Source organism: Pantherophis guttatus, chromosome 1 (genome assembly GCF_059756535.1).
Source record: "Pantherophis guttatus breed Tessera chromosome 1, ASM5975653v1, whole genome shotgun sequence".
NCBI classification, from domain to species: Eukaryota; Metazoa; Chordata; class Lepidosauria; order Squamata; family Colubridae; genus Pantherophis; species Pantherophis guttatus.
Window position 1 is genome coordinate 301,133,502 of NC_142063.1, and position 27,876 is coordinate 301,161,377.

Sequence of the window (27,876 nt, forward strand, 5' to 3'; positions counted from 1 at the left end):
ACTTAACTGTGTTACTAACTTAATAACTGCAGTGATTCGCTTAACAATGGTGGCAAGAAAAGTTGCAAAACTCACTTAACAACTGTCTTGCTCAGCAACAGAAATTTTGGGCTCAATTGTGGGCCCAAAGTTGAGAGCTATCTGTTCTTTGTTTCAAGATCAACAGGTAGATCTAATAGATCTAATATTATTAATTACTAAATAAAGACAAATCTTCTCCAGGTCTGTTTTTTAAAAAATCTGTTTTGGAGGTGAGAGACAGGTTTCAAAACCATATTTAATTAGAGAGAAAATTAATTGACATCATTATTCCTTACAGAATGTATTATTCAGAATAACTAAATATGATGAGGTACTTTCAAGTTCCTCTTATTGCTCTAAAGGTGTTCTATATTATATAGAAAGGCAACTTCTCTGCACTGGAAGAATCAAGGTAAGATGCTTTATAGGAAGTTCAATTCCTTATTCATATATATTAATATTATTCCGACTAGCAATGGCTCTTAAGTAGAATTATTTGATTATCAGTTGCTTCGTGATTCTTTAAAACTAGAAGTCCCAGGTTCCTTCTGGATATATAAGGCAATCTATCAATCAAATATGGATCTCCCAAGAAAATGTTGGGAATTCCAAACTAGAAGCAGTAACACCAATTTCTATACCCAGAAAAACTCTATACTACTGTGGTGCTTGCTAAGAACTGCAATCAATTATTTTAGGATAAAACAACACACATTCTTGTAGCATGGACCAGGTTACAGCATATGTATAACTATCTTACTAAAATGTTTCTTCTCACAAGTGAGAGAAGTAATAATCAAATATATAAATATAAATATTATTATGGATAATGCAATTTTATGTACTTCAAAACTAAAGGAAGTGAGGCTTACTGGGCATTCAGCTTTTACTTCTGCCTGCCGAGTTCTGTGCCGTCGTCCTAAATGCATGATTTTCTTCCACGTATAATAGTATTCAACACACTGTGCGACTGTCTTAGACTTCACCTATAATCGTACAATAATTCAGACTCTGCATTAGCACATTGTCAGCTACCATACAACATGAACATGAACATGCAGCACACACACTACAAAAATTTCTCAACATATATTCATTAGTACTGTATATATAGTTTATTACAATTTCAAAATTTTGAAGCAGTATCAAAAATTTAGACTTTGGTTTTGGAGCTTACTAACATGATACATGCATGACTAAAGGGTTAAACCATTTTAAACCCGGGCTAATTCCTCTATTGAAACAGATTATACTGTGACAGACAGTAAATTGTTGAAAATCAAAGAGTGAACTTCAAAGCTGAGCAAGGGATTAAAACCCAAATCTCCACAAACTGAGATACATGGATGGATGGATAGATGATAGACAGACAGACAGACAGACAGACGAATGAACGAACGACAGACAGATTCATGAAATTAATTAATGGTCAAATTGTCAGGTATTTTAAAAATAACAAATTCTTGCAGTTGGGACTTCATCGAAGTCTAAACACACAAACTTTCACTTAAAAACTATGCCCACTGGAATTAGCCTAGCAGATAAGTAATAAGTGGTATTCAGAAGATCATGAAAACAAGAGAGAGGGACAGCTCACCATTTTCTGCACAAAAATGAAATCTTTGCCATATGTTGCCAGTGCTTTACTGAACAATTTTCTTTCAAAGGGTGTCCACTGATCGGAACCTGAAGTAAATGAACAGGTGAGAACCATTATACTTTTTACTGTCAAATGAGTGACTTTCTTTCTCAGTGCTCAGCCAACAGCACCTGCCCTGATAGAAGCTCCCATGTGGAATTGGCAGGCTCTCTATTTTAGTACTTACCGGCATAATGGTAATTGGCTAGAGGGTGTGATTTTGCTCTTTTTGGTTTCAAAAGAAGAAGCATTTCCAGAGCAGCCTGCAATATTAACAGAGACAAAGCAAATCAGGATTGTACGTGATTTGTAATTATTAGAATTGCACTCAATCTTTTCTCAATTAATTATTTTAATACATTTCCAATTTTCCTATTTCCTTTGCCTATGATATGCTACATTTTAAAACTGCAGAGCTCTTGCTGGACTTATTTATGCAGTGACTGGTTGAACTAGGTTGTTCCTTGCTTAACTTGCTATCCTCTGAACAGTTGGAATGGAAAGGAACTGGAATTTATTTCTGAGCGCATATAAAATATAAGATATTTTATTAGCTACTAGACATTTCTAGTCATAGGCTTCTTTTTCTTAAAGAACTGAATATGGGTTTTTAAAATAAAGAACCATATTCGAAAGCTTTCAGAAGTTGCACTAAAGAAAGAAAAATCTCTTTAATGGCAAGTGAGATTATTTCACAATTACTTATTCAAACATTTTCTTGATGTCCAATTACTTCATGAAATCTGTTACTATTTTTAACATGTTCTGTAACCTACCATAATATTTCCTTTAGCTTCAAAGAGCGAATGCAAACCATATTCTATGTTGGTTCCTCCACCAGTTAATATGCTCGAGCAGCACATATTTAAGAGATTGGTCACTGTAATAAGAAAACAAAATTAAATTTTTCAAACAATTCAGCTGCTGAATGCAGAAACATAACAAGAATGCATAAAGCCAGTGTAAAGACACTAATTCTAACAAGTATGAGTTCCTATTTTGAGACAGCTGGGGCACAATAGGAGGCAGTTTATTTTAATTACTTGCTGAGATTTCTCCTCCTCCAGATGTGATTGTTTTTCTATTCTTTGAAGTTTTCTCTGTGGTGGTTTTTAGCTTGCTTTATTGTTTGGTGTGTGTGTGTGAAGGACGCTTTTCTATTAAACATCATTCTGAAGTCTACAGGTTGTCCACGCTTTGCAATCTGAAAATGGGGAAGGGTTCCCTTTGGATGCTGCCCGCTGGATTTAACAGAAACACGGAAAGCCAAAACATTCACACACTCCACTTAATCACCTCAAATGCAGAAATACACATCCTTGGAACAGCATTAATTTGTTTAAAAGGGGTAGATGAACATAGGTGGAAAATATTATTTTTTAAAAATAAAACAAAAACAGGCAATGGTGACATAGATCAAGTATCAAAGTAGCAGAAGATTGAACATGATGTAAAAGATATAAGTTACTTGTTTGCACCAGTGCTTCCCAATTTGTGGCAAAGGTAAATTAACTACAGGTACATCTGTTGGAAAGACACCCAGTTGGAAAAAGAATGGGAAGATAGGGAAGCTAGCTTCAACTGTAGGAGGCAGGCAGAATGGTTCAGAAACGTTCCAGAAGATCGGACAGAAAATCCCAAAAGATTATAAGGAAGCAGATTTTGGCAAGAATCAGAAAATATTTCATAATGGTTAGAACAGTCAGGATTGCCTCCTACGGGCCATTTTCAGACTGGGCAGCATGGGCATTAGGAGTTTTAAATTGATGGAAAGATATGAAACAACAACCAATCTGGATTGGTCACGGGGACCAGAGGTTTAGTCTTCCGATCTTTCAAACTTGTGCTTGATATGAAACACATTGCCTAGTGAGATTATGAAGTCTCCTTTGTTGGAGATGTTTAAACAGGAGATGAATGATCACCTGTCAGGGATGTTATGGTGTTGGATTTCTGCACTGAAGACTGATGATTCTCAGCTCCCTTCTTATATAGTATGATTTTAAGATTAAGTACCGGTTTAAGAAAGCAATTAATTGTCACTCTACAAATCAGCCGAATCGAATGATAAACAAAGAAAGCATACGTAGTAGAAATGCACAGTTTGTGAAGTAGATTTGGGTATGAAGAGGATAAGAGAGAAATATTCTTAGGCCAGAAGGGCTAAAATGGAACCTGAAGCATTTATGATAATTTTAAAGCAAGGATGCAGACCTCATAAATAAAAAAGCCAGACACATTTTATGTGCTGCTGTATAATTATGAATTCTATTGTCCTGTGGTATATCAGTTTTTAGAAACACATACAGGAAGGATCAGGAAACCAATACATTCATATTAAAATGAAAAAGAAGGTAAAACAAATGAAAGTCTATTGTTTTCTCACACAGTTCTTAAAACAGGCTAAAGGGGAAAATAAGCATTTTTGTGATTATACCACTTCAAAACATCTGGAAGAGATTCTTTTCTTTTTGTAACTCTTTTCTTATTTATTCCTATGGTATTTCTCTGATGAACATGTATACAACAGCATGTTGTGAAAATGAGTGTTAATTCCCAACACAAAATATTGCAAAGGATTATAGAGGTATTCACTATTCTTAGTGAATAGAGTCTTTTGAAGAAAACCAGTTTAGGGAGTATAAGGCTAGCCCAATGAAGAATTTACATAAACAATGTAGGGTTCAATGTATACTGGAGGTTTTTATGTTATATTATATGTCAGGTCCAAGTATCCAATTGTTATATTATATGTCAGGTCCAAGTATCTTTTCTGTTTGAAAAGGATCTGATGGAGACTTACTTCTAAAGAAAATGGATAAATAAACCATTTTTCCTTGGTTCTCTTTCCTCCTCTGGTGTCTGACATTCACCTCCAGAAATTATGAGCGTAAGGAGATCAGAGTAAACTGTTATCTACTCCCATTCTTTAACAGTAGAATCTACTGAACATAGACTTGATTCAACTCTTATTTGTTCAGTGAAGTAACAAGAAAATCTAAATTTTTAAAGCTAACAGACAGCAATTCTGAAAAAGCTCACTTTTTTATTTCAAACTATGAGTTTGGACTAATCCCTATTACCTACCCAAAGTGACCTTGGTGAGTGGGTGGCGATATAGATAAAACATAGCAAAGCAAAAATTCACTCTTTTAGGTAGTACCGGTATAAAAATATAGTACCTCTTTGTTCAAAAGTTTTGTCCTCCAGTTCTGGCCATGGTTTCCAAACTAAAGTTGCCTTGTGATCCTCCTTCTCCACCATTGCTATATCTTTAAGTTCAGGGATATCAGCCTGAAATCTTGAGCCAATGTTGATACACCTCAAAGAAATAAAAATATTTAAAGCATTAAAAATGTAAGTCTATTGCAGAGCCTTCCTAAGTCCTTCTCTTCAGAGGAGCCTAAAGAGAAGGATTTAGGAAGAAAATAATGGCAGGAAAAAATATCACTCATGTAGCAAAAAAAAAAAAAAAAAAAAAAAAAAGACATTAAGGCAGAAAGCAGAAGTGGCAAAGATAAAACTAATGAAGCAGAAACTTCATATAAAGTGGATTATTTCCTTACAGAATCAAGCTGAATAGATGGCATACTGTGTTCTTCATCAAAATCATCCCAGAAGGAGCCAGGAAAACACAGTCTGTCAAGAGCAACACCTTCTGATCATGAATGAACAATATGACTTATTTCAGGGGTGTCAAACTTGATTTCATCGAGGGCCTCATCAGGGTTGTGTTTATCTCGGGGCGCCAGACTGGCGTGGCTGGGGTGGGCATGGCCAGCTCATCACTTGCGACAGACTCCTGCAGCCCTCTGCCAGCGAAAACAGAGCTGGGGGGGGCACATGCCCCTCCCAAGCTCCATTTTCACTGGCAGAGGCATCACGGGATCTGGCCCACAGGCCTTGAGTTTGAGTTTGACACTCTGATTTATTTGAAGGACCATCTCTTCTGGATTACATTTACCTGCCACATTAAATCTGGCAGGATTGCAGGTCCCATGTACAAAAGAGTTCCATCTGACAGTACCTAAGAGATGAGGCTTTTTGCCATGGCATTAGCCCTCTGGAACAACCAATTGCTGTGGTGGCACAGTGGTTAGAATGCAGTATTTCAGGCTGACTGTGGCCACTGCCAGGAGTTCAATCCTGACAGGCTCAAAGATCTTCCATCCTTCCAAGGTCAGTAAAATGAGGATCCAGAGCCATGTTGAGCTTTCATTTCCCAAAATGCCACTGATGGCCAATATTTGAGGTCATACTTCATGGTTTAGTTCAGGACTGCAGTTTTATAATACTTAAATATGTTGCTCTGAAAACCATTTAAAAGTAGCTTCCAATGTAACCAGTTGAGCATAAACAAAATAAGATAAGAAGCCTTGATGCATACACAGAAATCTGATAGATTCACAGGAATGATTTGTATCTCAACCATTTTTTAAAAAGAAACACACACACTCTCCCCTCCAACTCCCAATCAATACAATTTGTGTTGCATGGGATATTACAGCTCTCTACAAAAGACTTACGGTTCAATATGAATAGTCTGTTCTCCAGGTCTTGGGGTCATAGGAACACTATTTCCATCAATACTATCTGCAAGAAAAATGATAATATAATTTTCCCTTTTTGTCTTTGCTCACTAACCAAGTTTCTGAAGTCTGCCTTCTTTTCTTACAGAAAACAACATTATATTTAAATAAAGAATATTTCTCACCCTAATAATAGAGTGAATACCCATTTATATGCAGTTGACCTTTGGGCACAGTTTTGAAAGAAGTGTCATCAGGTCGTAAGAAAACTGCTCTAATGAAGGTATTTGTCAATCAAATGCCCTCCAAATATATTGAGTCAAGGCCTGGCTAGGGATACTGTGACTTCTCCATAACTGGAAGGGGTTGGAGTATGGAAGGTCACCCTATGGAGCTAGTACCAGTCCAAAAAAACAATTTATTAACCAGACCAACAGATCATGTAGAACCTACTTTTTACGTTTAATTGTATATTTACATATGCATTCCCCACTGTTTAGAAAACAATTACTATCAGGATTCTCACATGATATACTACTTTGTATTTTATTTTACACTCCCAAGACAATTATTCAAGACTGCAAGAATTTTTTTTATATCTGCAGTGATGAGATTAAAAAAAAATGTTTCCATGTGGTGTAGCAATGCTGTCAAATTTGCTAGTTTCAAGGACATGGTTGTTTTCATCAACTGATTCCAGTAAAAATGGAAAGTCCACGGTGATGAAAAATTAACATAATGACCTACCCTTGCATTTATGACCTTCACAGGTCTGTAAAGCAAAGCAAAGCAGAAGTAAGATTATAAGTACGGTCACAGTTTCACTGAGCAATCACTTTGCTTAATGACTGAATTGTGGTCACTGAACAAGCACTGCTGTAACTGAATTTCTGGGCCACATTTAGGAGATAAAGGAAGAAGCCCAAATCAGCATGCATGGATTTTCTGCATTTCTTCGTGAACCCATCTGAAACAAAGTAATTATATCTAGATGTGCAGGAACACTATAAGAAGTACAAAGCAGAATCAATTTAAGCTAACGTTATTATCATTCAGAAGTAAATAAAACTAGTAGTTCTTATGTGAGCAACGTCTATACTACACTACAACATACTTACTAGATTGACAGAGGAGAATCCGGGGAGTGGGTGTCAGGGGGGTAAGGGGCAGCTGGGGATGAGATGTACCATGAGAAGATATGATGACGCTGCTGAAGAGTCCAGATCCTTGCCGTATGGGGCTAAGCATGGGAGGTGGTGTATAAGGTGGGGGATTATGAGTCCTGTCAATTATATGGTCTCCTAAAACACGGGGAGAGCGAAGTTGGCTTTGGTACAGAGTAGCCCCTGAGTGAGATGCACTGAGATTGAAGGAGGGAGGTGGTATGAAGAGTGGTTCAGGTCTGTGGCGGTATTTTTTCCTGTCTTGAAAAGATTTGATATTTTCTTCAGAGTTGGTGATACTTTGGTGATGCTTTCTATTGGGCTCCTGAAAATACAAAAGTTGTTGTTTTAATAGTAAGCGTATTCAATCATACATCAGTTAGCCCAATACAATTTTTCAGTGAAACATCAAAACGTGGACTAAACAATGAATCTTCCAACTTACTGCCTTCTGACTTCAACAGAGCAATACATCTACTCTTATTTTACTATTGGGAATCAAGTTTAAAGAGGAATTTCCAAATTACTTCCTCTCATGACAGCCTGCCAGCATTTTAAGATCCAATGGAGAGGACTTTTTTATGCCAGAACTGTAGTGAAGACCAGTGACGAGAATGGCTTTATCTTCATGATGAAATTTCCTGACTCAGGAGACTAGATTGCCTAACTTTTAAATATCCTGCCTTAAGTTGCCATTTACTAAGGAAGGCATTTATAGGAATGGAGCATTTATTTATTTTCACTGCTGCATTTTAGTCCCTGCCCCTCTTTTTAATATTCTGAATCCACCATGAAAACCCTTAATGATTTTGGATTAGGAATCTACATCCTCATTTAGCTATTGAGCACTCTGGATGACTTAAGGCAATCTCTTTCTCTCAGAACAAACTAGCACATAGATTACAAAGATAAAATAAGGAATGACCCCACATCTTAGCAGAAGGCAGGATACAACAATAATAAATAAATAAAATATAATAACATTTGTCCCATCTTGTCCTAGTTTGTTCATGATATATCAAGGGAGGGATTTTTCAATTGGTGAGACACATTCACCAAATTAAACTTAGCGTGGACTGTGGTAAACCAGAGACCTTTCTGCTGACCTGGGATCCACTCTTTGGGTACATCAGCACAGCCTGAAAAATATAAAACTATTATTAAACTTGTACAGCTTCATCCGCTGGTTTAGTTTTGTAATAAACTTTCATTATTAAAAGTAGTCAGGCCTTTCTTACTGATGCATGACTTCCTGTATTTACATTTATGTCACTTTTTAAAAATAAGTCCTGTAGATTTTGCTTCCTGTTTATTTTGTTGATAGACTGTAATTATTTTTACTATTGCTCATATTTTACCCGTTTTTTTTACTTGTGAAATTGTATTTCACCAAACTCTTTACATATAAAAAGTAAAACAATAAAGTTATAGGGTGATTGGATAAAGGCACCATTTAATTTTCAAGAAATAAGGGCCTGGTGGCTCAGCAGACTAATAGCATTGTGATTAACACCAGCTGTCTGCAATTACTGTAAGTTCGAATCTCACCAGGCTCAAGGTTGACTCAGCCTTCCATCCTTCCTAGGGTAGGTAAATTGAGGACCCAGTTTGTGGGGGCAATAAGCTGACTTTGTATAAATATACAAAAGTATGAAGGCTATTGCTTAACGCATTGTAAGCCGCCCTGAGTCTCCGGAGAAGGGCGGCATATAAATCAAATTAAAAATAATAATAATAATAATAATAAAAATAATGATCAACCAGTAATTAAGTGAAGAATGATCCAGAAAATCTGTTAAAAACTTGTCCTACTATTTTAAAAGCAGTTGTATTAGGAACTCAGACATTGGTCTAATGGAATGTAATACTGTGAGGTTGCTCCTTCTCGGATCATCTCCCACAACTGTCCTTTCCTGGAGTGCATGTTCAATTTTCTTAGGAAAGTAATGCAAAAGGACCTCCCCCTTACAGATTTCTTTCCAAACTACTGTCTGAAGCTGCTGTTAAATTAAATAACAAAAAAGGAGCGAACCAATGCACTGCAGTTCTGTTAAACACTCCCTAGGTTGAACACTCTAGGAAGGGTAGAGATTTTAAAAGATCATCTGCTGTCTGCTTCTACTGTTTCAGACTGCACTTCCCCAAAAGTCGGTTATGTAGCATCAGTTTCCCAAAGAGGAATTATGGAAAAAAAACCAGTGGTAGACAAGTTCATGCATTATTCTTTCTGCTTTTATGAGATTATTTAATTGTTCCTCTGGATTCAATAAAACTGTACTGCTTTTTAGGACAAACCTATGCAGGATAGAATGAATGATGTAATTCTGGATAAGCATGTGTGATATCAGAACCAAGCTATCAGAACTAAGTCCATGCACAAGATGGTCTTTACCAATAATTCATGGGCAATTATTAATATGCGTTTTCCATAATCTCTCAGAGAACCTAACTGGAAAATTTAAACTGGCAGCTGGCTGGCATGGGAGATCCAAGGCAGAGGTCAGGCGTGCTTAGGTTTCAACAGCTTTAGTAGCAACTCCTGGACTTGCATGCTACATGACACAAATTTTACACTTAAGACAGCAGACAGTTATAACTGTGATTTATTGAAAAAAAAGTGATGCTTATCTGAGGAAAAGAAAGCATCAGTCTTAAGCCTTTTACAATGCTTATTATCTGGAAACAATCTCTGGCAAAATGCATGGGCACACAGGCATGCACACAAACACACAAGTAGACCATTTTCAAGAAGAAAACAAACTGGCTCTCAGCCAGCTGCAACAGTAAAATAAGCCAGCACAAAGAACATTAAAGATAACAAATCCCTTTGTTGTTTTCTATTGTGTTTGCTGCTTTGAAAAATTTGGACCATTATAGAAGAGTAATTAACACTGGCTTTGAAATAACTGGAAAAGTCCTCAAAGCATTGATGTAACGCAAAGGGATTTATTAGGCTCCTACGGCACAGTTAGTGGCAAGAAGAGAACACTCACAGAAGAGGTACACGGGCTGATGGCGTTAGGGGAATGTGCTGGAGAACAGATCATCCTCACAAGGACAGGCATCTCATCATCTGAGACAGGCTTGTCTTTGACCAGGGCACAGCCATCTCTGGCCTGCTTGCTGGGCTCAGGCGACAGAACCTTTACAGGGACAGACACAGGCATGACGATAGGCACAAAGCTATCCACTTCGGAGGGCAGCTGTTCCTGCTGGTGCTGCTGTGGCAGGTTCTCCCCATCCTCCTGTACAGACAATTATTAAAAGCTTTCACCCACAACTTCAAACGCCTGGTCATCATTAGAATACTCATAGGCAGCATGAACATTGGGGAAATTTTAGGGCATTTTAAAATAACTATTTTAAAAGAATTATTATCAGGGATTAAAGTTCCTGCTACCTTGGAATAAATGAATTAGCCTCAAGTATTGTTACTACAAAAGATTTAATATAATTCCTCTGTTACAAAAACATATCCTCACTGGAACCCTGTGTCCAAAAGGAACACAAGAAAACTGGACAGAAAGAAATAGAAAAAACATAGTTGTATTGAAAAGTTTCTTGTGCTTAAAACTGTTCAAGCAATAAAGAGGATTCTGAAATATACTCAGTGAGGAACCCTGTTCAACTGGAGGTCAGCCAAAGCCTATGCCCAGATGTAGTTCTTTTCTTATATATAACATCAGCTAACACATCAACAACAATGGAGAATTAATACACGTGGAAGCAAAGCTGGAAAAAGACATTTTTGGGGGGACAATAGCAAGCTCCAGAATATTTTTTTTTTAAAGAAGGACATAGTTAAGCGAGCAGCAAATTTTAGAAAAGGGAAAAGCCAAATATTCAAAAAGAAATACACAAGCATTGATACCTGTCTGAAGATAGGAGATGCCCTTATTCCTCCATGAGATCTCATGTGACCATTTAGAGCTGGTAAACTTTTAAACTCTTTGAAACATACAGAGCACGTCAGTTTGCTCTTTGGTTCGGATCTTTCAATGTATGTTTCTTTATCACAAGCATTGCTGTTACAAAAAACAGAGAAAGAAGGTGGTGTTTTAGAAAGAATGCTCCTAAATACATTATAATTAATATACACAGAACAGTTGGAAAGGGGGGATGGACTCTGAAATCTCAAATGGTTGAATCCAATAAAACACCCAAACAAAATATTCAGAGTTAATTCAGCCATCCCCTAATTCTTACGGTTCTTGCTGTCACATATTATATTAAAACAGTTGCTGGAGGTGTTTTCTGGAAGGGCTCAGTTACTATTAAGAAGATCAAGTTTCACTTCTGCAGAAATGTACTACTGCCTTTGCTGAAAAGTCAACAAAGTCAAAGTTAAGGTACCGTAAATGAATACACAAATAGGACCTAACTTATAACGATTACTGGTATAAACATCTACAGTATAGCAGGGTAAATATTCAGAGCGGTGTTCTCAAAATGCAGAGAAGACACAACAAGGTTAAAGTTTTATCCTTGGGAAGTAACTCCCACTAAGAGAGATACTGGGAGTAATTATATACAGGGTAATATTGAAAATATAGGAACACTCTTCATGTATTACTCAGTGGTCCATTAGATGACCTACCACTGCCTCATCTTTCAATCATCAACACTTGCTCAGATGTAAAAGCCTATGTAAGACCAGATGAGTGGCAGGTTTGATTGCCAGATGGAAGCCTCGGTATATATTTTGATAGTGCAGTCATTTATTCCAACTTGACATCCACTTGGCATCCATGACAAGTGGTATACTTGATGTCAGGGCCTATACTAGCAGTGTACTTGTGTATTCATCTAAAGGCTTTAGGAGAAACCATTTTAACCAAATGCATCTAAATTCAATTGAAATGTAACAAATAATGATTGAAAGCATGTAATACAACAGATATCGAAAAAGCTTTAAGTTATATTTAAACACAGCTATGAGTTTATGCCCTTATGTTAATCTTAGTAAGAATCAGTACTTGGATATTGAAGACTGTAAGAATGTGCCAGTGGGATGTTGACATTGTGATCAAGCTCAAAGCAGGCAATATTCACACATGGCAACAATATTGTAGAGTTCAAATGCTGTAAATATGGATAGTTAAAAAGGAAACAGAAAATAGTGTTGTAATAATTGCAATAATGTAGCAATCTCGGTTCTGTGTAATGAAAAGAAAATGGATGAAAAGCATCATTTTAATTACTTGTTTATATAAACAAAGTATTTAAATTAATTTGTAATGATTCAAGGACTGTTTTAAATTACTTGCTGTTCTCTAGCTTTACTTTTCTTTTGAACAATAGGCAAGATTTGATTTGTTAAAACTGGTAACATTGATAAGTTAATTACTCAATGTCAAGAATGAAACAATTTTACTGATTACACTGATTATGTAATGAGAAAATAAGATCTGATAAGTAACTTGAAAGTCATGACCATAATAAAGAAAGGGAAGTTTGTTAAATCAGATCCTTGAAGCAATTGGTAAGTCCTATTTAACAAAAAAGAAACAATAAAAATGTAAGGTCTAAATGCAAAAACATGCAGATAATTATATTTTATTTATAAAGGGCCTCATCAATTCACCAAATCTGAAACATCAAATTAGCAATAAGCTTTTTCTGTAATTCTTTGCTCTATGTAATGAAGGTAATTTTCCTATATGATTTTTTAATACATGAGCAACACAAATAGGTTGTGCATCTGCATAGGTACAACTTGGCGTTTTCTCTTTAATTATTTTTCCTGGATATGACAGACAGAAGTGCATCACAAAACACAATCCATTGAACTAGTCTGTCCACAAAAGTTTCTTTGCTGGCATCAACACCCATAGCATAGGGTAAATATCTGAAAGCAGATATTTATTTTGAGCAAAGGTGCTAAAGTTGTTGTTCTTTAGTAGAATAAACATACATCAATAGAAGATGTTTTGGGTCATGGTGTTCTAGCCATGAGCTATGAAGAGAAAGAGTGTGTTCTTGCCAGCTACCAGCTAAAGAGAAGACAATGGCTTCTAACTAGCATCCTGTATTTCAGGTAGGAATATTTAAAAAAGAAGCAGGAAAAAAAAACATCCACAGGTAAAATGAAATTTTGCTAATTTAAAAAGGACACCACCATCTAAGAATTAGGTATCAATTCTACTTTCAAAAAACATTCAATGAAAATGAAACTATAGCCTGACTTAAATTGGATCACCATTTCCAGTGGTGTTACAGCATCATCAGAAGACCTCTTGTAATTCCACAGATGGTCCTGCTTGAGGCCCCTCAAAGTTTGTCACACTTATCCATGATACAGTTCCTACAGTTGAAAGAAAAAGCTGAAGGCATAGCTTCAGAATAGAAAGGGGAGGACGAATGATCACAACTAAGATGACTGGAGGTAAATGGAATTTCCCTCCTGAATCTAAAATCACTTATGATCTTTAGATGGCTCCTGTGAAAGCTTGCCAGATAGGCTTTGACCTAGAATAGTTAAATGATTAGATGTAGAAGAAACCTAATTTACATGCCTTAAGGGTTAAGTTTTATATTCTTAACAATTGTCATATGGTCTTCTACCACAGAGTAATATAACGACCACCAACATTATTGCTATATTTCAATATAGCAGTCTAAAAGATTGCTTACAAGATTATTTGTACACTTTTTTGGATTTTTAGGCCATTATTTTGGATTTTTAGAAGACATCAATAATTAATCACAACTATACCTCTGTTCAGGAGAAACTGATGGAAGTCTGCCATCAAGTAACTGGATCTGCTATTAAAAAAGATAGGAGAAATTTAAGTAAACCAGTAAGTTGTTTAATTATAGTCTGCACCACTTTACCTAGTCTAGGTACCCTTCAAATGTACACATGCATACCTTGATCAAGAGGCAAAGCTCTAGAGATAGGAAATTGATTACAGTCAATTGAATGAGTTCTTTTTTTAATGTCCTTAGTTGTTTCTCATGGAACCTCATCAAAACATAGTTTGAAAAAAAAAAACTGGTCTAAAATATTGGGAAGATTGGGGAAGGCATTAAAGCTATCCACTAAGTCCACTAGGAGAAGGGCGGTATACAAATTGAATAAAATAAATAAAAATAAATAAAATAAATAAAGTATCACTCTGCTACCCTGCATAGTTCAGATCTGAACAGGAAGCAATATTGAACTCTTGGAGAAGAAACAAAAAGGCCTCCTGTTATTGTGTTTCTTAGCCAAATGGATGGTGAGGCCTTATCCAACAGACTCCATAGGAGGTAGGCCTCTAAGAATGCTCAATGCACAGTCATTTTTAAATTTCCAATGGAATCTCTACATTTATACAGATTCCCATAAGCAAACACTCTTTAATCATATCTAGAAGCATCTAACCTAGTTTCATTGGCTCATCATAGATGGGACAATTGGAATAAATGCTAAATATTAGGGATTCACAAAATGGCTCTGCCAATAGAAGCATCTGTTTGTCGCCATGGTTTCAAAGAACATAAATTTCGATGCCATAAAAGGCTTCTTCTATTTCACTGGACAACTATCGTTGATAAAAATGCAAAGTCTGAAACCCTGGGTCTGAAGCCACCTCTCCCAAAGCCTTCTAAAACCTGCTACTGAATTATCATTTTTAATGCAACAAAAGGGAAAGTATTAATTTTTTTAAACATAGTTTTACATTTAATTTCAATGGGAGTGATACTGAATGAAGTTTTTGTCCTGGCTCCACCTACTTTTCAGGGGTGTTGTCCCAGCATATTATTGAAATCCAAGTATACATTTCACAAACAATCATGCATGCCTGCCCTATGTTATAAGATGATACAGCTTGTTTCTATACTTAATTATCAGAAAGTACCAGTAAGATATAAAGTTCTACATACCTGTGGCCATACTGCACTGGGAGACAACTGCTGAGGTCTTTTGTTATTCATCTGAACACTTGTTGAAGGTCTAAGAGATTGTTGGGAGATTGTGCTGTCCACAGAATTCAGGCCCTGTGGTGCTGGATCTTCAGTCCCCTCTGCCATAGGGAGTGCCAGGTGCTCATCCATCAATGTCTGAGTGTTACCATCACCCTGGTAATGATCGGGCTGACTGGCATCACCAGGTGGCTGTTGCTGCTGCAGAACACCTTGTGGGTACAAATGTTTGAAGGACTGCTGCTGATCGTGATAGAAATACGGAGGGACTGCTCCTAGCTGTATAAGATGCATGGAATTACCTCGATCTTGGGAGTATTGCTGAGGTTCGTGCAGAGGCTTCTGGTTAGTATCCCTGTGATAGGGAGGAAGTTGTGTTTGTATCTGCTGCTGCTGCTGCTGTTGTAATTGTTGCATCATAGGCTGTATTGGATAATACTGAGCTGTTTGCATTGGGCACTGCCTCTGTTGCTGCTGCTGCTGAGGCTGCATCTCATGTACCAAGAGCCTGTGCTGTCCTTGATGGGGTTGCTGCTGCTGCAGATAGTATTGATCCTGCTGTAGCTGCGGTGGCAGCAAATGTTGAGAATGCATTTGCTGCAAGTGGGCCTGTCCCTGGTGCATGGCAGAGTGCATTGGGATGTGGGCAACATGTTGCTGGTTGTCATAATAAAGAGAGGACTGGTGTTGCATTAACTGCATCTGCTGCTTTTGCTGTGCACTTCCAAATCCTGGATGGACTTGCTGTGGCATCTGCTGGTATCTCGGCACAAGTTGTTGTTCCACAGCAGGTTTCTGAGACAGCAACTGTCGAAGTGCACTATCACCAGCATTCTCCATCACTGGAGGCTGTGACTGAATGTGCTGAGACACATTGTTCACTTGGATTCTTAAGTTTTGGCTAGCAAACACCTGGGCAAAAGAGTCTAATTTATGCAAAACTCCACTGGTAATTTTTTGTGATCGGAGATCATTGCTTTGGGAACAGAGATGGTCAAAGCCATCAACTGGTTCACTTTGAGCCATTGGGTTCCACATGACATGCTGACTGTTTCTTACTGGGAGGTGGTTTCCAGATGCCAAATGGGCCCAGTCTGCTTGCCTGGGAGAATCCATTAGCCCAAGGCCTTTGGGCCCAACATTCAAGGATATGTTTTCCCTGGCATCATGAGGGAACGAGGGAGAGAGAGGAGACTCTGGAGACGTATGCATGGCTGAAGTTCCATAGTTGTGGTTTGCAGATGCCAGGGGACTCAAGTGCTGCTGCTGCTGGTAATATACATTTTCGCTATTGTTAACTATGTGGTTTGTTTTATACGTCTGCTGATCCCCCATTTTCAGCACTTTTTCTCTCAGCAAGAACCATTTAAAAATCAAATACTGTAGTCCTGAGAGAACTTAAAAATAAAACACTGCAAACCTATTTTATTCTTTTGACCACTTGTTCTGGAGAACTGAATTTTTTTTTTACAGATGGTGAATTCTACTCCAGCCTGAAAAAAAGCCTTTACTGAAACCAAGATACTTGTTCGGCTTTAGTCACCTGTAAAGGAAAAAGAAAGGGCTATAACTATGGTTGACCTATACTCTCTCGAACACAACTGTTCAAAACTTTATTCCTATTAGGGAGTGCTGGGCTGTAGTGTCCAGTGAAAGAAGGTTTGTCACATGACTGACGAGGACAAAGGTTCTGGAAGGTGAGTTTTTTTTTTTCTTTCAAGGATGAAGATATCTTGTTGTTATGTGGTTCTTAAGCCTAAATATCTATTTCACAATGTTGCCTACTGAAAAATCTCAACAACGAATCTCATTTAGTGCTTAGTGCTTTGCCGATTTCTAGGTTCTAGGTTCTCTGACGACATAAAAGAGAAACCAGGGGTTATGTAAAATCTATAGACCACAGGTATCAAACTCGCAACATCACGTTGCTGTTCATGTGATGTTTCGCGAGGTTTTTTCCCTTTGCGGAGCTGCGGTGGGCGTGGCCTGCGTGTGATGCATCCGGCCCACGGGCCGCCAGTTTGACATCCCTGCTATAGACTATGTTGCCCACCCATTCAAAAGAATAAATTCATAGTTTACTATGTTCCTAGGTATATCTTTTGATTCTGGAAGTTTAAATAGCTTTAACAGCATGCAGCCTAATGGAAGGCTTGGTTATTCACAGATCATAGCCCTAATGCAGACTTCTTTATAATCCCATGGAGCCAAGGCCCAAAATCTTGAGTGCAAACTTCAAGAAACAGTGGATCAATTTCCTATTGATTTGGGGGGGGGGGAGACAAAGAAGAAAACAGTGCATCAGCCTTCTTTGAGAAATGACACGCCTCCTACCACCAAATGGAAAAAATGCTGTTTCAGCCACTGCAATCCTTACTTGTTCAATATATATGCACACTGTTCTGTCCCCGTCCCACATGCACACACACTAACAGACGTCCAAGAGTTAAAAACCAAACCAGCCGACAAAATCCTTTGCCTTATGATAACGGAACTTGGCAGCAACCTAGTGGCTGCCTGCCAAGAGTTTATTACTCACGAAGAGATAACTTCTCTCCGCTTCTGGTACATCAAAGTAAAATGTTCAATAATTACAGAGTAATTTAAGTCCAAATATAATCCAGCAATGTCTATAGCAAAAGTCCGGCAATGCAGAATGGCGTGGAAGCTTGCAGCTTTGTTCGTCACAAGGCCTGACTGGCCACCACGCTCCCTTTTATACCCTGTAGGGTGTGGTCCAGTAACTCAGCCTAATCTCGGGCACGCCTTTTCTTCTGTTGCGCGCGCTTATTTCTGCGGCGCTGGCGTGGATCCAGCCAAGACTCATTACCCTCATCACTGTCCACCTGTGGCTGCGTGGATGTGCTTGGCCCCGGCCCTATCTCTTGCCCTTCGGCGGACACCGAAGGCATTGCCAAAGAGGAGGGTCCTGGAGAGGGAGGCCTTGCCAACTCCTCTCCTTCACTCTCGGAGTCCTCTCCTGCCGATGACACAGGCTCAGGTAACGGAGCCACAACACACTCCATGTTTTTACCCACACTGAGCTGAATCTTCAGTATTAGCCAGAAAGCTGGCCTGTGATTAAACCTGGCTATATTGGCTATCTGTTTAGTAGCACATTTTAAAATGTTAAGTGTTGTGGCCCCACCCTCTGAGCCTATCTCATCGGAGGAAGAAGGCTCCGAACATGAGGGAGAGGAGTCAACCAGGCCTCCCTCTCTAGGCCCCTCCCCTCTGGCACTGCCTCAGGTGCCGGCTGAGGAAGGGGAGATTGGCCAGGAGCCAGGTGTCTCTGATGAGGGCGAGGAAGGAGAGCCGTCGTTCCTGGATGCACGCCAACGAAGGCGTGATAAACGGTTGCAGCAGTTAAGGAGGCGTGCTAGGGATTATAGCTGAGTCACTGGACCACACCCCAGAGACTATATAAGAGAGGGTGGTGGCTGGTAAAAATCTGTGACGAACAAAAACTAACTCTGGCTAGTCACTTGAACGTCTGAAGCTGCCGAAGGGATATTGTTTTGCTGGACTATTTGCAATGCGTATGTAATTTTATGTTATCTGTTGCAGTAAAACTCTTGGCAGACGGTGCTTATATTGTTGCCAAGTTTGAGATAACGACCTGTGTGCGTGCCAAGTACTTTCTTAACCCTCGGCTGGCTGTGTTTGTGTGTGTGTGTAGACGGGGACAGATCAGTTAATGTTACACTGCTTTGGACCTAACAGAAGGATCCAACAGGAGTCTCTCTTTATGTACAGCATTTTGAGAAGCGTTCCTGCCTCTGTTCTGAGAACAGTCACATAGAAAGAACACTTTCATGTATAGAAACAGAGTCTTATGGGATGTTCTACCAGAGGGAGGCTTAGCTGACACTTTGTTGTCTATGCAGGGCTAGGCAAAGACACATAGAAATCAGTGGTGGGAGTCAAAAATTTTTACTACCAGTTCTGTGGGCGTGGCTTGGTGGGTGTGGCATGGCAAGGATACTGTAAAATCTCCATTCCCTCCCCACTCCAGGGGAAGGTTACTGCAAAATCCCCATTTCTTCCTGATCAGCTGGGACTCGGGAGGCAGAGAATAGATGGGCGGGGCCAGTCAGAGGTGGTATTTACCAATTCTCTGAACTACTCAAAATTTCCGCTATTGGTTCTCCAGAACTGGTCAGAACTTGCTAAATACCACCTCTGATAGAGGTGGTAGAGGCCCGCGGGGGAGGGCCTTCTCTGTGGCTGCCCCAGCTCTCTGAAATCAGTTACCTCCTGAGGTCCAGACCATCCCCACCCTATTGGCCTTCCGAAAAGCGGTGAAGACCTGGCTTTTCCGGCAGGCCTGGGGCCATTGATCTCGCTCTTGCGATCCGGCGAGATCCAGCCGTGAATGGTGTGAATGAGTTTTAATGTTTTTAATGTTTTAAATTCTTAAATGTTTTTATAATGATTTTAATTGCATTGTGAGCCACCCTGAGTCTTTGGAGAGGGGCGGCATACAAATTGAATTAATAAATAATAAATAAATACACCATATTTACACACCAGTCTAAAGAGCTAAGGATACACAAGCTAAGGGAGAAATCAAAAGAGGAGAACATATCCTCTCCAACAGCCAGATAAAAAGGGATTAAAATCAGATAAACAATCAAACAGAAAACAATACCCTAATCAAGGAAAAACCAAGGAGAAAATCAAACACTCACGAACATTGGCAAGCCAAGATATTATATATAAACAGGGAACAAACCCCACACCCACTAGCACCGATGATGCTACCTGGTAGGATAATGAAATATCTGCAAGCAAACAACCAAGCTTAGAGAGCACCTTCAAAAACCTTTTAATTTTACAGGCTTTCAACAGGTTGACTTAATTTGTTGTTTTGAGCTACTGATATTTTCTACTGCTCTTTATACAATAATGTTTTTATTATTAAATATTTAGTGTTCTTTTGCTGATTGGTTTAAAAGGTATACATGAAAACAACTATAAGCCACTTCATAAGATAAATATATCAGACCTAAGTGGCACCCTAGAGGGCTGAATTGGTCAATACTAATGCATAGTTCAGCTTGCCAAAAACAATAGTAAATAAAAGACAGACTGTTCATCCAACAGAATGTTCTCTTACAGTACCTTTGATGAAGAACTTTCTTACTTCTCTATAGGTTTGCATGAGTACCTCAATATTTGGCTTTCAAGATCAGGAATGCTGAAGTGGTCACCCTCCTAATTTCTTACAGCCACAACCTCTTTTCATGAAGTTCCCTTCTCCCTCCTGCACCTCCTTCCCCTCCAGGAAACTCCTTAACCATCAAACACAGGAAATCTTCAACTAGGCAACTCCAGACAAGATTTAATTACTCCATCAAAACAATGTCATCTTCCATACTGCACACCATACACAGCTGACCCTCTATTGCAATTATCCATGCCTCTCCCAACCTATTTTCACCCAAAACACAGGAGACATAAAAGTCCAAACCTGGCTCTAGCCTGAAGGTTAATAGTTCATGCTCCCCTCCCTTCCCAATTTGGTGACATCTTCAGATTCTGGTGTGGGAATGGGGATGGAGAGCTTCTCTCTTGAAATCAGTGCAGTTATATTCTAATGGTCACATTGTCCCAAGTCACAATCCAGGAATGGGATAACAGGTTCTCTACATTTGTCTCTAAAGCAGGCAAGTCAGAACAAAAACTTCCCCTAACAATTTCAGACAGGAACGAATCCAAACTAAAGCAAGGCTTAATCCTAGTAGCCACTCTCCTGGACCTCCTACAATATATGCCATACCTTCGTGAGTGACTCAGTCTGCTTCATCCGCTGGTGAATTCAGGCTCTGGTGTATCTGGTGAAAAGGCTATCAATAATATAAAACTAATCCAGATCCAGGGATCATTAAATGCGGAGAAAGAACTATAATTATGGTTCCCATGTATTGATTAAATCCAATATTCAGGTTACATATTCAGAGATCTTTTACAGTGATTTAAAGTGAGAAGTACTGGTGTCACCTCCACTCAACAGGGGACTGGGCCAATGTCAGCTTTCTGATGCCCTATTTCAGTTGCTAAATGTTAGACAGCACCTGTCCTCAATCCATTATCCACAGTTGATTGAAAGAAAAAAATGCCATCATGAGAATTTTTGTTCATTTCTCTGTTAACCTCAAGGCTGGATTTATATCTGTGCAGAGTTTGCTTATAACAACTTTAGGCAAGAAAAACAAAATGCACAGGTACAATATATGTGGTACCTCACTCAATAGTAGTGATTGTGAGAGAGAGAGTCCTAGTGGACAACCATTTAAAAATGAGCCAGCAGTGTGCAGCAGCTGCCAAAAAAGCCAAGACAGTTCTAGGCTGCATAAACAGAGAGAAAGAATCAAGATCACATGAAATGTTAATACCACTTTATAATGCCTTGGTAAGGCCACACTTGGAATATTGCATTCAGTTTTGGTCGCCACGGTGTAAAAAAAATGTGGAGACTCTAGAAAGAGTACAGAGAAGAGCAACAAAGATGATTAGGGGACTGGAGGCTAAAACATATGAAGAAATGTTGCAGGAACTGGGCATGTCTAGCTTAATGAAAAGAAGGACATGGGGAGACATGATCGCAGTGTTCCAATATCTCAGGGGTTGCCACAAAAAAGAGGGAGTCAAGCTATTCTCCAAAGCACCTGAGGGTAGGACAAGAAGCAGGGGTGGAAACTAATCAAGGAGAGAAGCAACTTAGAACTAAGGAGAACTTTCCTGACAGTTAGAACAATTAATCAGTGGAACAACTTGCCTCCAGAAGTTGTGAATGCTCCAACCCTGGACATTTTAAAGAAGATGTTGGATAACCATGTCTGGAGTGGTGTAGGGTTTCCTGCCTAAGCAGGGAGTTGGATTAGAAGACCTCCAAGGTCCCTTCCAACTCTGTTATTCTATTCTAACTGTGTTAACACCCTAGCCTAGCTTTGTGAGCCCTATTAGGTAGACCACACCAAGAAATCAACTCCACAGGATGTCTACAAATATTTTTATTGGAACTGATTACTAAAATAGAATCGAGTCGGATTTTGCTGTGCAGTTCCTTCTCCTCCTTGTAATTCTGTGAATTAGGGAAGTGACTGAGTTGCTTCCAGATGTTATCTGGACATTCTGCACTTAAAAATGTTTTAGCTTTTGTTGTCTTGGCAACAGGTGAGTGTTTATTTGTCAAAGTCATCTTCTTTATTCTCTGCAACTGCCACCTTTTAAAACTCCATCCATCCATCCATCCATCCATCCATCCATCCATCCATCCAGTTTGTATGTCACCCAACATCTCTTACTATTCTTGCCTTTGCCCATCACAGAGGCCTCCTTCAGAACAGTTAGATTGTGTCAAAGCCCCCTATAAGCTCTGCTGCTTATCACTTCAGGAAAGGTTCCCCCATCATTGTCAAATAGCACAGACTTGGTGGCTCTTGGCCCTTTAATCAAAAATGAACAAATTGAAGCTGGTATGGGAACTAAAGAATGCTAATTACCAACTGCCAACTCAGTACCAAGTCCAAAAACTGCAAAGCAAGGTCAAAAAAGTTGTAAGAAAAAACAGGAAGACGGTGAAGGGAAAAAATGGATCATGCTCTCATTTTGAAGCTATCTAAGCAACTTCATTCTAGTCAGTAATAATGATTCTTATTTAACATGTCCGAGTAGTTTTTGCAGAGTTTGACAATTCAAAAATCAAGAAAGATCAAAGGATCTAGAAATGTTTGGCCCTGAGGAGATTTGGGTGGCCATGACAGTACTGTTCAAATATTTGAAAGAATATCACACAGAACAAGGTCAAGGTCTGTTTTCCATCATTTCAGGGTAAAGGATGTTGATTAATAACATTTAAGTTAAAGAGCAGCAGATTCCAATTTGAATGTTACAAAAAAACAAAACTAGCAGTACAAGAGCAGCTGTTCCTTGACAGAGGAGATCTGTTGTTTCTCATTGCCACTGCCCGTCTGCAGCCGATCGTCCTCTGCCTTCGTGAAGGCAGGCAGCTCCCTATCTGGATGACCACTTCCCCCAATGATGGAGGGGACTGGGACAGCATCAAGTTCAGCCTCTGGACTCTCCAGATGTTCCAGGGGAGATGTGCCATATCCGTCAGATTGTCCCAGTTCCAACTCCTTCTCCTCCTCCAAATTGGGATCTGACAGGGCCATGACAGGTACTGGTAAAGTGGCAGCATCATCCCTCTTGATGGACTTCACCGGGCAGCAGCTATTTACTTCAGCAAGTGGAGTGAAACAACACTGGGAGCAAGGTGTCTGTTTCCTTGCCTTGCATTCATCAACCTCTGTGCCTCTTGCCAAGAATCTTCTTCCCTGACTATATACCTTGGACCATGGCTCATGCCTTGACCTCTGGATTTCACCAGATTTTGCCTGTGCCTCGTGGATTTGTTTCTGCCTCACAAAATGCTCTAGCCTTGCCTCTGCCTTGTGGACTTGTCTTGTCCTGTGGATTCATGTTGGGTTTGTTCCTGGACTGAACTGTGAACTCCTGGGAGGTTGTGTGGTTGTTGGCATGGAGATTTCTGGGGAAGACTATTGGGGGCTTGGAAAGCCTCAGATAAAACCTTTACCCAGAGGTGTAATCCAGCAGGTACTGACAGGTTCTGGAGAAACAGTAGTGGAAATTTTGAGCAGTTCGGAGAACTGGCAAATACCACCTCTGGCTGGTCCCAGAATGGGGTGGGAATGGAGATTTTTTCAATATCCTTCCTCCAGGAGTGGGGAGGGAGTGGGGATTTTGCAGTATGTTCCCGTGCCACGCCCACCAAGCCACACTACACCCACCAATGCCCATGGAATCGGTAGTAAAAAAATTTGGATTTCATCACTGCCTTTACCCCACTTGTGACGTGTGTATGTGTGAGCGGGATCAGGCAAAGGGATGGTGGATTCTCTTTCTCTGGCTGTTTTCTAGTGAAGGTCTAGGCCCGTGATGGCAAACCTATGGCACACAGCGCCCTCTCTGTGGGCATGCGAGCCATTGCCCCAGTTCAGTTCTGCCGCGCTGGTCATCGGGTCTCTGCTGTGAATACACAGGGCATGTGCGGGGGGCCCCACACATGCATGGGGGATGGGGCGTGTACGGGGTGCCACATGCACATGCGGAGGGTGGGCACATGCAGGTACACATATGCATGCAGGGGGGGCACATGCGGGGGCACTCATGCATGCACAGGCTGCATGCATGGGGGCTGCACGCACATTGCGTTTTGGGAGTTCGGAGGCATGCACACGTATTTGTGTGTGTGCTTGCTTTGGGCACTTGGTCCAGAAAAGGTTAGCCATCACTGGTCTAGGCCAACTCATTGCAGCCAATTTGCCATGGGACAACTTGCCACGGAATGATTCAATGTGAGATAACTCAAGAGAGGACAACAGAATTGCAGCAGGCTTTGTTTTGCTTTACGTTTGAACCTTCTCAAGTTAGAAGTTTTCGAGGCTGGGGTGAGTTGCAATTTGCAAGTTATCCCACACTGAATTGTCCCATGGTGACTTGGCTGTGGCAAGATGGACGGGACAAGTCAGCTGTGGTGAGTCGGCTCTGGTGACTTGTCCCATTCCATTCTAGTGAAGACTAGGCAGCCATTTGTCAGGGATTATTTAATTTGGATTCTTTCATTTAACAATAGATTGGCCTCGATGGCAAAAATGCCCCCTTAAGAATCTAGGATTCCACCATTCTTCCTGCACACTAATATTTATTGTAAGCTATGGTGCAAACAACATTGTTTTGCAGCCATATTGTTTTCCAATAGATGCAACCATGGTTGTAGGCTATAGTGTAAACCTGTGTGCACGTGTGCATGGGTGTGCATGGGTGAGAAAATGCAATGGTTCACTTGAGCCCAGACACACGGAGATAGAGAGATAACAGTTCAGTGCACTTTGATTAAATCAAAAAGGAAAATCAAGATAGGAAGTATTTTTACAAAAGTTGTAAAACTCACTAAAAACGATTAGAAAGATTAGGATTGGGTTTGTATATTAAGTTGCCTGTAAAATTCACTAGATAATCTAGATTCAAAGGGTGGGAGGCAAGTGAGACAACAATTCCCACAAAGAAGAAAATGCTCATATAATTCTGCCACAGATCCAAGATCTCATTTTGTGATATATTTATTATTTTATTTATCTATATGCTGCCCACTTATCAAATTCTAGATCTGAGCTTTGTTGCAAACTATCTGGAAGAAAATCAGCTTCTTATCCAAGGAGGAAAAAAGACAAGATTACATTACAGTGATCACTGCTAATATGTCAGCAATCCTAGAATATGGTGTACCGTAGAATTGGCCTGTATTTTCAAGGGAATACATATCATACTTGACTGAGAATCATGATAGCTGAACAATACTGGAAGGCAGATAGTTGGGGAAAGATAGAGTTGGACTCTCAGTTGAACTGCAAAACTGGCAGTTGTAGACTGTGTTAACAACACTGCATCTCCAAGACACTTCTGCAGCAAATATAATTTATATCATACCTTTGGGAGCATGATTAATAAATAAACACACAGATTAAATTTATCATAAATACTCAAATTGTCTAATAAATAAAACCAGTTTGATACAGAAGGAGAGTGAATTCTAATCCTTAGGCATGGAAATTGGCTGGATGGCCTTGAGCCAATCACTATCTCTCAGCCCAGCCTACCACACAGGGTTACTATTGTGGGGCAAATAAGAAGGAGCACTATGTATACTGCCTCGAGTTGTACAGAAAGAAGGCAGGATATAAATAAATAAATTCAAACATAATAAATATATAAATAAATAAATTCAAGCATAAATCTGGTGTCCCAAAAGCACTTTTTCAAGAGGCAACTGGACTTTGTTTTTCTGAAGAAACTTCTTGGATGAGGAGCAAAACGTCTTCAAAGAAAAACCAGAAAGTCCAACTGCCACTTGAAAAAGCATCTTTGGGACAACCATGACTTGGATGACTGAGCATCTCCATAGACATAAATCTAGTGGAAAAGATACTGTATATGTTAAAAGATTTCCTACATACTGGGAGAATGGGGGTCCCACCTACAATTTCCAAGAAAATCTTTTCCACAATCTAGGAATTATGCAGGAGAAGGTCTTGCCAGCTTGCCAAAACACGGCCTTTGACAGCAGGAGTATATTCAGAATGGTTTCTGCTGCTAATCTTAAGAAGAAACCTTATGGGTTTGTAAGCAGAGAGATCATCCCTAAGATACTCAGGCCTCAAGCATTCAGAGCCTTAAACATAATACCTTGAATTGTTCTTGGTAAACAATTGGCAACCTATACAGAACTTTCAGTAGGACTTCTTACAGGCATCGTATGATCCATGTACCTAGACACAGTTAACTCTCTGAATTGCAACATTTTGTAGTAAGTTCATCTTCAAGATTTTTCTTCCTTAAGGACAGCTCTATACAGTATTGTAATCATCAGAATAGGATGTTGCTAAGGAGTGGATAAGTATAATCAAATCTGACTAGATCAAGAAGAAACACAGCTAGCATATCAGAAGCTATGAAAAGCACTCCTTGCTGTCGTATGTGAATCCAGTGTCAGCTAACCAATCAATAGCTTTCCCATTCAGGGTCCATAGGCTGTTCTTAAACTGATTTTAAAAATAGGCATCAAGGAAATAATAAAAGGAAAAGCTTCAAACATGTATTTTACCCAGGCCTTTGGCAAGGGAGAGTGAGACGCCTTGCTCCAACATTCTTGCCATCATGTATCTGTATTTTAATTGATATTATCATTAATAATAATAATAATAATAATAATAATAATAATAATAATAATAATATTTCTATGCCGCCTACTCTCCGAGGACTCTGGGCAGCTTACACCAAAGACAGTATACTAAATAGCATATTGCCCCCAACAATCTGGGTCCTCATTTTACCCACCTCAGAAGGATGGAAGGCTGAGTCAACCTTGAGCCGGTGAGATTTGATCCGCTGATCTGCTGAACTAGAACTTATAATTTCTTTCATTGCTGTGAACCAGCCAGAGTTGTTTGAGTTATTATTATAATAATAATATAATAATAGAAGAGAAAGGACTGGAAAAGATAACAAAATACAAAGTCCTGCAAATAGAAATTGAACAACTGTGGCAAAAGAAAGCAAAGGTAGTAACAACAGTGATAAATAAGCACCTTGGATGCAATCCCAAAATATGGCGCACCTTTTGAACACCACCGGTGACAAAATCCCCATCAGTCAATTGCAAAAGGCAACTTTATTCGGAACAACTTACATCCTGCGATTAATATCTGTAATGTCATCAAACATCCACATCTGTCTACCCGAGGTCCTTGGGAAGGACTTGATAAGTGGCCAAGAATGCCAAATTCACTCTGAACATCTGGCTGACTATGCAATCAACCATAACAATAACAATTGTTGCCTAAAGAAAAATCAATGTAAGAAACTTGAAAACAGTTTATTAAAAAGAGTAACAATATTTAAAATGTGATTGATTTAGAGAAGTACAAAAAGATCCAAGGACAAGAGAAAATTTTAAATATCATTTCTACTGAACATTTTTGAGGATTATGCTGTTCATCACCTCAGAAGAACCATTATGAAACCCAAACGG

The 27,876-nt window shown here is 39.4% G+C and overlaps 1 protein-coding gene across 12 annotated transcripts in view; it reads right to left on the reverse strand.

Moving 5' to 3' along the window:
• TRERF1 (transcriptional regulating factor 1) overlaps window positions 1-27,876 on the reverse strand; it is a 93,240-nt gene that overhangs the window by 10,974 nt on the left and 54,390 nt on the right. For 3 of the 12 annotated variants that reach the window (XM_034427709.3, XM_034427708.3, XM_034427710.2), the window contains exons 2-13: window positions 15,222-16,803; window positions 14,068-14,117; window positions 11,224-11,377; window positions 10,346-10,597; window positions 8,447-8,491; window positions 7,308-7,677; window positions 6,187-6,253; window positions 4,843-4,982; window positions 2,437-2,540; window positions 1,848-1,923; window positions 1,619-1,707; window positions 894-1,007 (exon numbers count right to left, since the gene is read on the reverse strand). In XM_034427709.3, coding sequence (XP_034283600.2) covers window positions 894-1,007; window positions 1,619-1,707; window positions 1,848-1,923; window positions 2,437-2,540; window positions 4,843-4,982; window positions 6,187-6,253; window positions 7,308-7,677; window positions 8,447-8,491; window positions 10,346-10,597; window positions 11,224-11,377; window positions 14,068-14,117; window positions 15,222-16,595 — 2,835 coding nt within the window. In that variant the 5' untranslated portion in view covers window positions 16,596-16,803. The remainder of the gene's footprint in view (window positions 1-893; window positions 1,008-1,618; window positions 1,708-1,847; window positions 1,924-2,436; window positions 2,541-4,842; window positions 4,983-6,186; window positions 6,254-7,307; window positions 7,678-8,446; window positions 8,492-10,345; window positions 10,598-11,223; window positions 11,378-14,067; window positions 14,118-15,221; window positions 16,804-27,876) is intronic. The other 9 variants (XM_087883215.1, XM_087883216.1, XM_087883220.1 and 6 more) reach the window with 9 other exon arrangements.